The sequence below is a fragment of the Plasmodium gonderi genome (assembly GCF_002157705.1).
Source record: "Plasmodium gonderi DNA, contig: Chr11, whole genome shotgun sequence".
Taxonomy (NCBI): domain Eukaryota; phylum Apicomplexa; class Aconoidasida; order Haemosporida; family Plasmodiidae; genus Plasmodium; species Plasmodium gonderi.
Window position 1 is genome coordinate 1,212,332 of NW_021628936.1, and position 12,632 is coordinate 1,224,963.

General features: G+C 30.7%; 4 protein-coding genes across 4 annotated transcripts; 2 read left to right on the forward strand and 2 right to left on the reverse strand.

Annotated features, from left to right (window-relative positions):
• Positions 1 to 584: 584 nt before the first annotated feature.
• On the forward strand, positions 585 to 1,973 carry PGO_112560 (hypothetical protein, conserved; the record flags this gene model as incomplete). Its single annotated transcript, XM_028688593.1, has 1 exon — positions 585 to 1,973. The coding sequence occupies one exon, from the start codon at positions 585 to 587 to the stop codon at positions 1,971 to 1,973; it is 1,389 nt and encodes a 462-aa protein (XP_028544394.1).
• A 564-nt stretch (positions 1,974 to 2,537) lies between these two features.
• Positions 2,538 to 2,915, reverse strand: PGO_112570 (hypothetical protein, conserved; the record flags this gene model as incomplete). The annotated part of the gene is made up of 1 exon (XM_028688594.1): positions 2,538 to 2,915. The coding sequence occupies one exon, from the start codon at positions 2,913 to 2,915 to the stop codon at positions 2,538 to 2,540; it is 378 nt and encodes a 125-aa protein (XP_028544395.1).
• Positions 2,916 to 3,480: 565 nt separating this feature from the next.
• On the reverse strand, positions 3,481 to 6,836 carry PGO_112580 (vacuolar transporter chaperone; the record flags this gene model as incomplete). The annotated part of the gene is made up of 4 exons (XM_028688595.1): positions 3,481 to 3,679; positions 4,063 to 6,172; positions 6,428 to 6,476; positions 6,741 to 6,836. 4 exons carry the CDS (start codon positions 6,834 to 6,836, stop codon positions 3,481 to 3,483), a joined length of 2,454 nt encoding a protein of 817 aa, XP_028544396.1.
• A 2,238-nt stretch (positions 6,837 to 9,074) lies between these two features.
• PGO_112590 (tRNA modifying enzyme) lies at positions 9,075 to 11,609 on the forward strand (the record flags this gene model as incomplete). Its single annotated transcript, XM_028688596.1, has 1 exon — positions 9,075 to 11,609. One exon carries the CDS (start codon positions 9,075 to 9,077, stop codon positions 11,607 to 11,609), a length of 2,535 nt encoding a protein of 844 aa, XP_028544397.1.
• Between the last annotated feature and the right edge of the window lie 1,023 nt (positions 11,610 to 12,632).

Sequence of the window (12,632 nt, forward strand, 5' to 3'; positions counted from 1 at the left end):
CTCATTTCTCAAATTAACATTTAGCAGGGGAATGTAATTGCCCCTCGAATATTCAAGGGAAAACATTTGTGTAACTTTTATTTTAACATGTTAGTTTATTGGCGTAGGGTGGAGGCGAGTACTGGGGAATTTTACGACAAATTGGATTAATCGCAACTTTTTCCCTTGTAATAATAAAATACTCGATGTTCTTGGGGTATATATCAACCCAAATTACCTATTGGTTAATATTTGCCAAGTATTAACATATCTATTTTATTAGAATTTTCATGTTATGACATATTTTACCGATACATGAGAAGCAGGAAGAAAAAAAAAAAAAAAAAAAAATTGAAACAAGGAATACGCGGTAGTTATAAATCCGTTCATAGTTACCTAACTTGACAGAAAAAAAAAAAAAAAAAAAAAAAAAAAAAGACATATCAGCTAACTTTGCAACATAGGTACAAGGGCATACACACGTGACGGTTGGTACTGATTACCAATTTGATAATGTCATACGTAGAACAAAAAAAAATAAGAATTGAACATATATATTAAAAAAGAAAAAAAAGTGCGGGTGGAAGAGGGAGAGTATATAAATAATGAATTTAATTCTTATCGGTTTGAAAAGCATTTGCAAAAGTGAGGAAGGTTTTTTTTTTTTCAAAACAGATGAAAGACAAACGAGTCATTTAAAGAACATTTTAAAAGTAAAATTGAATCAAATTGTTAAAGTGGGTGTAATTAATAAGGGAAAAGGTGAAGGAATTATTATTGAACAGACTAACGAATTTTACACAATTAAATTATTATCAGCTATACATTTACAAAAATCAGTTGATAAGTACATACCAATTGATGTTGTTATTTGCATACCAAGGCCAAAGATATTGAATAAATTTCTGCAACAATTATCATCTGTTGGTGTAAAAAAAATTATTATTGTATTTTCTGATTATGCAAACAAATCTTACGAGTCAAGTAAAATTTTAAAAAATGCAGAAATAAAATATGCACTTCAGTTGGGTTTAGAACAAGCAATGTGTACACAATTTCCACAAATTTTTATTCATTATTCATTTGGTTCCTTTTTTATGAACATTCAGAATTATATTGATAAAAATACCATAAAATTGTGTGCACACACTGAAATAAAAAAAAATCCTACAACTATTGAACATGATATTTTGCGTAGAGAACATGGGAAAATACTTTTAATGATAGGTTGTGAGAGGGGCTTTTCTGAACTTGAAATTTATTTAATTAAAAAATTGCAATTTCGTTTTTTCAATTTGACAGAACGAATTTTAAAATGTGAAACGGCTTTGTTAATAATTATAGGTCAACTCCTTTTGCTAACAGAAAACATATCCCTTCGTCCTAATGGATGCAAAATGCGCCGCAGTTCCCATGATGCAACTGACATGAACTGTTTGAGTAGTATGAGCAATATCAGTCACCAGAGTGCTTGCACTAATTATGATAGCCACGATACTCTACCTCATAAGCCTGCATCGAAAAAGTCCCTGCACGAAGACACAGATGAAAACCATCTTGCGGCTAATTCTGAAATCGAGGAGAGAATAGAACATCCAGACGAAAATGAACAAATCAGCGAAATTAGAAACTTATTAGCAACTGAAGCTTTTTTACCTGTACAGTTGGTGAATAAAATAAATAATTTTATGTACAGTCAGGTGAAAAAGGAAATCGTCGAAAATGATCCTTGTAATAATGAAAAGAAAGATGTCTTAGAAAAAAACGCTAATGATGTTGATGCCCTCCTGCGAAGCATACACACGCTTGGTGATGACAAAGGTTGTAAAGAAAACTTTCAAAATATTTATTTAAGTTTGCTACTGAAAAAAATAAAGTATAAAAAAAAATTTTTTCTGTCCTATGGAGATGAAAAAAATAATGTGGATGAAGACGGGGTATTTATATACAGAACGCAAAGGTACGTGTCCAAAAAAAAAGGGGGCGCTTCATAGGATGCGTGACCTCACCGTAGGAGTTATTGTGTGTCCGTTCATTTGTAGGTGTATGTACAAATATACGCATATGAATGTGTGTACATATGCACATATATATGCATAATTTGTGTGTGCATATTTTATCGTGCTTACCAGATTTTAGCGTTACCGTTTACTCCTCTTTTTAAGGTCAGTCTGCACATCATCATCCCCTACGAGCTATGTGTCTCATATTGGCAATTGACATATCCACTTCGTTCATAAAGGTGTGCCCTTAGAAAATTCCTACGCCCATTTTCTATTTATTCGATTTTCAATCACTTTTTTTAAATTAAAATCTTTTTAATTATGCTAAAATAAAATTTATTCCTATCAATTTTAAGCAAGAGGGCGATGTCAAGAAGTGACCTTTTTTTTTTTTTTTTTTTTTTTTTTTTTTTTTTTCAAATTATCGCTGGACATGTTAAATAACGTCATTTTTTAACCTGAACGCTTGTTCATAATAATTCGTTTATACTACATGCACACAGATAGACTAATTTGATAATATTCGATAATTTGCAAAAATATTTTAACACACATTCACGGATCGGGATACTTGTCTCTTAATTCGTTAATTTTATCCTCAAATGTTACTTCGTATGGAAATCGAGGAAATTGATCACCATACAATTTTCTCATTTGTATCCATTTGGTGAAACATTCAATTTCATATACAGTCATTCTATGTACATTAATATTTTTTTCTTTCAAAAAATTGTACATTTCTTTTCTTGGCTCATAATCTGGATTTATTCCCTTGATATAATATTCCCAGCTTTTGCATCCATCTGATTTCAGATCGTTGAGGAAATTTTCGATTCCTGCAATTTCCTTTTTTTCCGTTGTGAAGCATTTACAAAATTGTGCGCTGTTGTTATTTCGCCCATTAAATTTGATGTGAAGTAATTTTCTCATCATTTGCTGTTCACAATTTTTTTCCTTTTTTTTTTTTTTGCATAGGGGTCGGGGGAAGTCACTTTATTTGTGAGATGACCTCATTTTGTATGTTTAGTGTTCAGTGTTCAGTGTTTATGCTTTTGTTATTAATCATAACTTTTTGGTAATCACGCATCAGCAATTTTTTTTTTTTTATGAGTGTGTGTTTAATTAACTTTTTCTTTTTTTCCTTTTTTCTTTTTTTTTTTTTCAATTTCAGCCGTGCAAAAATGGTGAAGAGGGGTATGTATATTATAAGTGAAAATCGCAGTAAGCAAATAGTGATGAAATGAAAAACCGAAACATGGCTAATTAAAAATGGAAAGAAATTTATTTTCCATACTTATTTCACCCTATGACTGCATGCGGAAATATTGAACTCTTTTTCTGACACTTGGAAACGTTCATCTCTTTTGTGCAATCCTAATGATAATTGCTGATATTCCCATCCCTGTTCTTTACAAATGCGAAAGGATATATACATATATATATATATATATATATATTTGTTTTCTTTTTTATTTTTATCGCCTTGAATATTTTTAATCTACTTTTTTATAGAATTCATGCGAAATAGAAATTGAAAAACTGTGAGGTGATCCCAACGCGCGACCTTTATCGATCTAATGTTAAAATTGAAATATATTGACAAAATTATAGAAAATAATATAAGAAGTAGGAAAATAATAGGACTGTAAAAACTGTCAAATCGTCGACGTCCGAGCAGGGGTTCCTTCGTTTTTCTCCTGTACAGAGTAATGAAATGGGATGGGAGTGATGATGTAGGATAAGGGTATAGTATACTATTCGTTTATAAACAGTGTATATTTATACGAAATTTCACACACATAAAAAAAAAAAAAAAAAAAAAAAAAAAAACAGTTGTGCCAAATATGCAGGCGCTACATGTAACTACTCTCCTCTCTGTGCTAGTGCACAATTTTGATGAAATGGAAACACTTTGATTTGTCTAAAAACGCACTGTTGATTGATAGTAGTGCAAGTGAGGAAAGGGCACTCCTTTTTATATGTCAAATGTGTATGCATAAAAAGGGGAGGGGGTATAGAAATAATTACATGTGCTCGTTTTCACCCCTTAGAGCATCTCTCACAAAAGTGTAAGACTTACAGTTCAATAATTTCGATCCGCTTCAAAAAGAAAAAGTAGGATGATATTAGAGATGAGAACGCAGTTGCAAGAAGTAAAATAATGAGAGTATCCAAATTTTTATCTTGATTTTTATATTTTTCTAAAAAGAGTGCCAATAGAGTAATATACACAGAGATAAGGGTATAATGAAGAAAAGTTCTCTCAGCAGCGAAATTAATTTTGGGATCTATTTTTAACAAATTTATTTTTTCTTGCATATGTTTATTTCTGTTATAATTTTGAGTTATCCAAAGGGCAGTTTTGTGTAGCATATTATATTCTTGTAAAGAGTTGCATGAGGACTGATTCAACCTTTGTTGAATACATTCATTATTGTCATGTTTTTGTCTGTATATTTGATTATCTGTTTCTCGGAGGGGAATTATTGCGTGGTGTTGTCTTTGATAATTGGCACTGTAGACATTGTCAGTGATTAGTTCATGCTCCTCTGTGTACAGATCCTTTAAATTTGTGATCTTTGCATTTTGGCAACTGCTTGAGCGTGTAATTGTCGATTCGGCGTAATTATTTGTAGATTTAAATTTCTCTTGAATATTCGCATGTATCCAAAGTGGTATATATTTAACCTTATCTGGGTGCAATAAAGCCATGGCTGTTTGATACTTGGAATATTTATAGGCATTGATGAAATGATTACTATTTAGTATATTTTGAACCCATTTTGGTATTTTTTCTACCTTTAATTTCACTTCTATGATACTATAATTTAACCTCCTGATTTCATTTTTTCTTAATGCTTCCTCAGCCAGTCTACACCAGTGTTCTTCCCTTCTGCTGACACATTCGTTCAACATTGAAACATTCGTGTCTATTGATATCCTCACAGAATTATCGTTACTTTGTTGAAATGCACATCTCAGGTAGGAAGTTCTTATGACGGGTTCTAGTCTGTTCTGAATTATCATTTTCTGAATTTCTGTTGCCAGTTTTATATTTTTTTTCATTCTTTTTTCCAGGCTCCCCCCAGTGTTCCTCCTCGCCGAACCCCTACCCTCGTTTTCTGCTTTCACACCCGTTGTGGCATTTGCACCCTGAGCCTCTCTCCATGTTTGAAGTTTTTTCAAAAAAAAGTTCCTCATATTCAATTGACCATTCATAAATTTAAAGACATACTTCTGCTCCAATTCGAACCTTTCCTTTGTGGAAGTTTCGCCAGTCCATTCCTCGTGGTGAATTTTTCTTTCAACAAAAATAATTTTATCCGGATTTCCATCATTTTCATTATACCACCTAAATCGTATAAGTTGTGCATTTTCATATCTGAGTATTCTCTTGCTGTAGCACGTGGCTTCTTCATTATCCAAGTAGACTGATGTTATTTGTTGTGATTCATCAAGGGGTTTGAATTTTTTCTGCTTTCTTTTCATATCTTGAATAGTCTCGCTACAAATTTTATTTTTTTTCATTTCCACGAAATTTTCAAAACTTTCTTCTAAATCTTTGTTACTCATTCCGAATATTAAATATGGCAGATGTTTTATGATTTTTACTTTTGTGTATACAATATCTTCATATTTCATTAAAAATTTAGTAGATGTCCGTTCAAATGTCTCTGGTGGGATCCACTTTCTATTACTCCCCTCTCCCTTCTGGGGGTTCGCTGAAGTGACAAAATTGATCATGTGTGTCGTATTCTGACAATCTGCATCTGCCTGCTGATGTCCTTGGCATAAGGATCGATGTAGAGAATACAAAAGAGACAAGTACACAATCAACTCATCTATGTTTATGTTGCAGAATTTTTCTTTTATTAAACTTAGAAGAAGCCACTGATTGATGGAGATGTTCATGATGTGATCGAAAAAAAATCCTAACTTCATTAATATCCTACAATTCTTATGCGTATAATAATCGAAATGAATTATGTCACAACCGATTAAATCTAAGTTTTTTTCCATATCTTCTTTTGTTGTTTTGTGCTTGTAGTTATCCATAGATTTTAGTTTCTTATATGTATTCATCAGGTTATCAATTATTTCTATATATTTCTTTTCTGCAAATTTGTTTATTTTTTTAATTTCCTTTGTTATAATATCGCTGAATAGAAAGGGAGGCAGCATTTTCATACCTTCATGCAGTGGAGGTCAATGGGAGGAGGAAAAAAAAAAGAAAATGAAAATGAGAATAGGGATGAAAATGAAAATGAGAATAAGGATGAAAATTAGAAAGAAAATTAGAATAAGAATGATAATACGTCAGTAGTTTACGAGCGATGAAATTACACACGTATGAGATTGTATGCACAACATGGAGAAACATATTTTCATCCATCCCAACAATATCGTCAAAAATTATATGCACTGCATGGCTCTTTCAATTTAACCTCGTTTATCAACCCTTTTTACTGCAGTTTGTATTAGATCCTTTTCAAGCTTCAAGTAAACAGATGGGAGGGAAAAAATCGTAAGGTCATGTTGTATATTAATAAGTGACAATGTATTTGTATATATCTACACACATTTATTTATGTAATACACACCCATGTAGAACAGTGCACAACATTTACACATATATAATAATTATGTATATATGCAGGTGCACTAAGAAAAAAAAAAAAAAAAAAATATCTAATAAGGTGACTTGAATTTTCTGAAATGGAGGAAAGTATTAGCATGCTGTAACTCTCATTTACATACCTTCTGTTTGTATTTACGTCCCATCCTGAGTATGATTCTTTTGATTTTCTTATAAGAGACATAGTACTTTTTATAATGGCTTGGTATGTCATGCATTCTGTGGTTTTTTTTTTTTTTTTTAAACTTTCAGTTCCTGTTTTATATCAAGGTGTGTCTATCCTTGAAAGTCTACTTTCGATGCAACTTATCTTTGCTGTAAAAGAAAAATTTAAACTTGAACGAATGTATATGCTTGTATATGTGTGTACCTATGAGTGTATGCTACTCTGATTCATTAGAAGAGAAGGAATGGAAGAAAAAAAAAAAAAAAAAAAAAAAACACTATATATACAACATTATATAAGGGGAATTTTCAAAAGGCGTAAAGAAAAATTTACTTTTATAAGGCCTACAATGAGTTGCATAAGCTTACATCATTAATATAAAAATTTTCTTCTTCTGAAGGTTAGTCTAGCATATGTTATTTTAGTCCTTTTTCCAAGCTCACAGATGTGTGTGTGTATGTACTCTTCCCTTAGGTTTTCTCTTCTTCAGTCTAAAAGTGTGTGTATAAATGTTGTGGTCCTTTTTTTATTTTATTTTGTTTTTTTCTCTTTTATGGTGTAGATAATTCGTATGTGAAAAAAAAAAAAAAAAAAATGGTTCAGCTGTTACATATATATATATATATGGTCTCTAACAATTCCATATTTTAAGGTGCTTGTTCCTAGTTGACCATCTCGTCTGCCCCCTTTTTTTTTTTTTTTTTTATAAAAAAAACCTTGAGATATGACAAAATTTTGAGGTGCTTCATATAAGACTTGAAAAAAAAAATTATAAGCTTTTATTTGATTTGATCTTATTTTACTATATTTTACTTTCTTTTACTTTATTTAATTTTTTTTTTATTCAATACAGAAAAATTACTTGTTAACATTTTCACATCTTTCCCTATCGGTTGTCCCTACATTTTTTTTTTTTTTTCTTTTTTTCCCTTTTGCTAACAGAGACAAATAACACTACATGCAAATGACCGTGACAATTTGGTGTCCGCGCAAACATTTGTAGGGTGAAGATAAAAAAGCATAATTTATTTGGCTCCTTTAAGCATTTAAGCACATGAGAGAAATGTTCCCCATGTTATGTATGTGTTTATATGTATATACATATATATATATATATATATATATATAACACTATTTCGTATGAATACAAGACTAGACTACAATTTTTAGGAGGATGAGGGCAAAAGAGTGCTGTAAAAAAAGGATAAGAAAAAGAAGTGTAAGAAAAAGAAACAAAAGAGAGTGCATTGGGAGGGGTTTGTCACGAGCCAACATGTGACAGTTTCGGCGTGGTGGCTGAAATAAATCCAGCATTTTTTTTTTTTTTTTATAAAATACAAGTAAATATTTTTACAAAATTATTTTTATTGATTAATTGGTTGTTTATTCTATTTTTTTATTTTATTTCCTTTTTTTTGGCTATTTCTCTGTACTTATTTAATCCTTCTCCTTTTCTATCACGTAATTGAAAATTTATTCCTTCGTTCACCCCAATTTTACAGAAAAAAAAAAAAAGTTCATCCCCATTTCAGCAAAGTAGAAAAGCTCAGCATGGACCCACTCCCCCTAACCGTTTTGTGATTTTATCACAACTTCTTTTTCTCTTTTTTTTTTTTTTTTTTTTTATCATCTTTTAAATGACAATTGAAGACGAATTATCAATCCTATTTCTTCAAAAGAAGTAAAAAAAAAAAAAAAAATTCGCCATACATACATATATATACATATACATGTACATATATGTAGCCATATGCAAAAGTTGAAACAACTCGTATGCATAAATGTAGCATAACACATTAGGAAAGAAGCAAAGTGAGAAAAATAAATTCACGAAGGAGGAGAAAAATGCATACATGAAGAGACGAGAGCAGACATATAGTGTACTCTGGTGAATATCATAAAAAAAGGGGGGGAGGGAAAGAAAATAAATAAAATAAATAAAATAAATAAAATAAATAAAATAAAAAATAAGAAAGGAAGCAACGAAGCAAGGAAGCAGGGAAAGAAAGGATTGCATACTTTTACAAAGCTGCCACATATATGTACAAACATTGGACTCCACCACAGCTGTACACTAAGAAATATACCCTCGTAAAGAAATATGTAAAAAGAAGGGCATCCAAAAATATGAATAACCTTAAGGCATTAACGGCTTCTTCTTTATATGCCTTCCCCTATCACTGCACCTTATGACAAAATTATTTCATACATTATATATATATATATATATATATATATATATTTGCATATGCATTTGCATATGTGAACACATTTTTTGATATAAAACAGAATGGATAGCAAAATAAAAATTTTAACTTTCCTTTGCTTCGCCACCACGGGAACGTATTACATTTGTGTACATAAAAAGAAGGAAATAAAGAAATTGCTTAATTCCTTATTTTTAAAAAACAAAAAGAATAAACACAAAAGAAAGAACCGTGTCCGGAGGAACACACCAAATGGGCATAAGAATTTACCCTTAAGCAGAATAGAGACAGAAGGCGAATCCAGTGCAAGCGAAGTTATTCTAGTAAATGATGATACATCTGTTATAAGTTCTGAAAATGAATCATATTTTGTTGACACATGTGGAGAAGAGACCCTGGGGAGAATAAATGGAAAACAAAGCCTGCACACAAGTAATGATAAGTTTAATGGCAAGTCTTTTGATAAGTCTACTTGTCAAATGAAGGGCCACGAAAATAACGGAAGTACGAGGAAAGAGAAAAATTCCTCCAGTGACAGGGAAAGCACATTAACCGACGTGGAGGATATTAACAACCTCAATGGGAGAACCAATTATAAATTTGTGCAAATGAAAGCAAAACAGAAAAACTATGGGAAATACGTAAACAAGTACAATAATGGAATCTCAAAAAAGGGATCACATGCAGAAAAAGATGATGAAAAAGTGGATGAAAAAGAGGATGAAAAAGAGGATGAAAAAGAGGATGAAAAAGAGGATGAAAAAAATTTAGCCGAAAAATTCAACGAAAGTAGAGTTATACTACCAGAAAATTATAAAATATATTTCAAATCCTTTGGATGCGCTCACAACAGTTCTGATTCTGAATTTATGATGGGTCTTCTTGGCAACTACGGATTTCAGTTTGTTAAAAATGTAGAAGAGTGCGACATTTGTATAATTAACAGTTGTACTGTGAAAAATCCAAGTGAAGAAAGTATGAAGACCATTATCAATTATGTAAAGAAGTTAAATAAGGCTAATGAGACCAGAGGTGGAGTATCTCGAATGGGAAAAACGAGGGACAAAGGGAAAAATAATAAACTTGGAGATGACAAGAAAAGTGGAAAAGACAAGAAAACGAATCAGGATCACTCACCACATGTAGATTATCTAACAACATCATCTTCAGGACTCTCGGATTTTGAAAATTGTGATAATTTCGAAACGAACAACTGTTGTGAAAAGGGGAATATAAACCCCTGCACAGATGTCGTGAGAGAAACGGAATCAATATGCGGATGTACGTCTCAAAAGGATGAATCTTGTATAATTAAAAAAGAAAATTGTCAAATTGGAATTGATATACATACTCAAAATGAATATCCTGACACGAGTGAAAAAAAAAAAAAAGTGGAAAATCAGGGGGAAGATTCAGTTCAAATGGATAGCTACAAAACTGAAGGCATATATAGAAACGGAAAGGAAGAAGTGAAGAAAATTTTTAAAACTAAATCAAGGGAGGAAAAGAAAAAGCATGGAAAAGACATCAAAATCATTGTATGTGGATGTGTGCCTCAAGCAGAAAAAGATATGGAAATATTTGAGAATGTTTCACTAGTGGGTGTAACTAACATAGATAAAATTGTAGATGTTGTTGAAAATGTAATTAACGGATACAATGTGAGATATCTGAAACAGTCGAAGAGAATGACCTCTTTAAATCTTCCAAAAATACGAAAAAATAAATATATAGAAATTATTAATATTAATAACGGATGTTTAGGAAACTGTACGTATTGTAAAACAAAATTTGCAAGAGGAGATTTATCTAGTTATAACATTTCTGATATTATTAGCAGAGTAAAATATGTGTGTAATGAAGAGAATATAAAAGAAATATGGTTAACATCCGAAGATACAGGTGCATATGGTATAGATTTAAACACAAATATTGTTAAACTTTTGAAGGAAATATTAAAATGTGTCCAAAATAGCGACGTTATGATACGATTAGGTATGACCAATCCACCTTATATCTTGAAACACGTCGAAGATATATGCAATTTATTGAAACACAAAAATATGTATGAATTTATTCATATCCCTGTACAAAGTGGTAGTAATAGAGTATTAAAAAACATGAACAGGGAATATGAAATTGAAGATTTCATATATGTAGTAGAAAATCTGAGGAAATATGTCCCATATATTACCATTTCAACGGATATTATATGTGGATTTCCATATGAAATGGAAAATGATCACTTAGAAACAGTTAATTTAATAAAAAAATATCAATTTCCTATATTAAATATTTCGCAGTTCTATCCTAGAAGGGGCACTGTAGCTTATAATATGAAAAAAATTAATACCAAAATTGTGAAAAAGAGGTCGAGAGAGGTAACGGACGCATTTCTATCTTACTCAAATAATTATAAATTTTTGGAAGGAACGACACAGAAAGTGTTATTCACAGAGGTGTCTACAAAAAGTGAAGATATTATTGGCCACACAAAGCAATATGTTAAAGTGTTACTACAAAACAGGAACAACGAAAATATTCATCTACTGAGTCATTTCGCTAACTGCAAAATTGTTTCTTCACATAAATGGCACGTAGTTGCAGAATTGGTTTAAAGAATACTGAGATATTATCCGTATTTTTTCAGAACACTATTTTCAACATCACTATTTGTATAGGTGTTCCCTTACATTTGTTTAAGGAGATGTTTCCCATTTTTGTATATAATCAGTTGTAATAGAGAAATTTTCCTTCCTCACTACATACTGTGTTCATTGTTTTTTTTTTTTTTTTTTTTTTTTTTCTCACATTTTGGCTAGCTCCCCCCTTCCCCTTTTTTTTACCTTGCTTGTTAATAAAAAAAAGGTCAGCTAGTTTTATTTGTTAAATTTTTTATGTTCCTTTTTTTTTTTTTTTTTTTTTTTTTTTTTTTTTTTTTTATTTTGGTTAGATCATCCCTTCCCGTTTTTTTTTCCTTTTTTTTTTTTATTAAAAATGTCAGCTAGTTTTTTTTGTTATATTTTTTTTTTTTTTTTTTTTTTTTTTTTTTTTTTTTCTATTTTTGTTTATTTCCCCCTTTCCCTTTTTTTTTTCTTTTTTTTTAATAAAAAAAAGGTTTGTTATTTTTTTTTTTTAAATTTTTTTTTTTCTTTTTTTTTTTTTTTTTTTTTTTTGCTTCACCATTTTTTCGTTAAGTTGTATGAGAATATGCAAACGGATTTTTATACACATGTTTATTTTTATTTTTTGAGAACCCCAAATATAGAATATACTCTTTTTACCTATTTTGTATTTGTTACCCTAATATGAGATAAGAAATAAAAAAAAATTAAAATGTAGTTTTTGTTAAACCTCCTGAATCGAACACCTAACAGTGAAAGAAAATAAAAGAACAAAATGGAAGAGGTAACTTTTATTTGCCCCCCTCGCAATTTATTAGCTTCTAGGTCCGTATTGCATTTTCACAGTGTGATATAAGCATGTTAGAGAAAAATCTTTGAGGGACAAAAAGGAGCTTGGTATCATTCGGACATTAATTGCAATGTTGCATTTTTTTTAGTGGGATACGTGGAACATGCTAAGGATGTTCGTCTGTGGATACCCCTTTGTACGCGTACACACACGAAGAGAGGATGTTG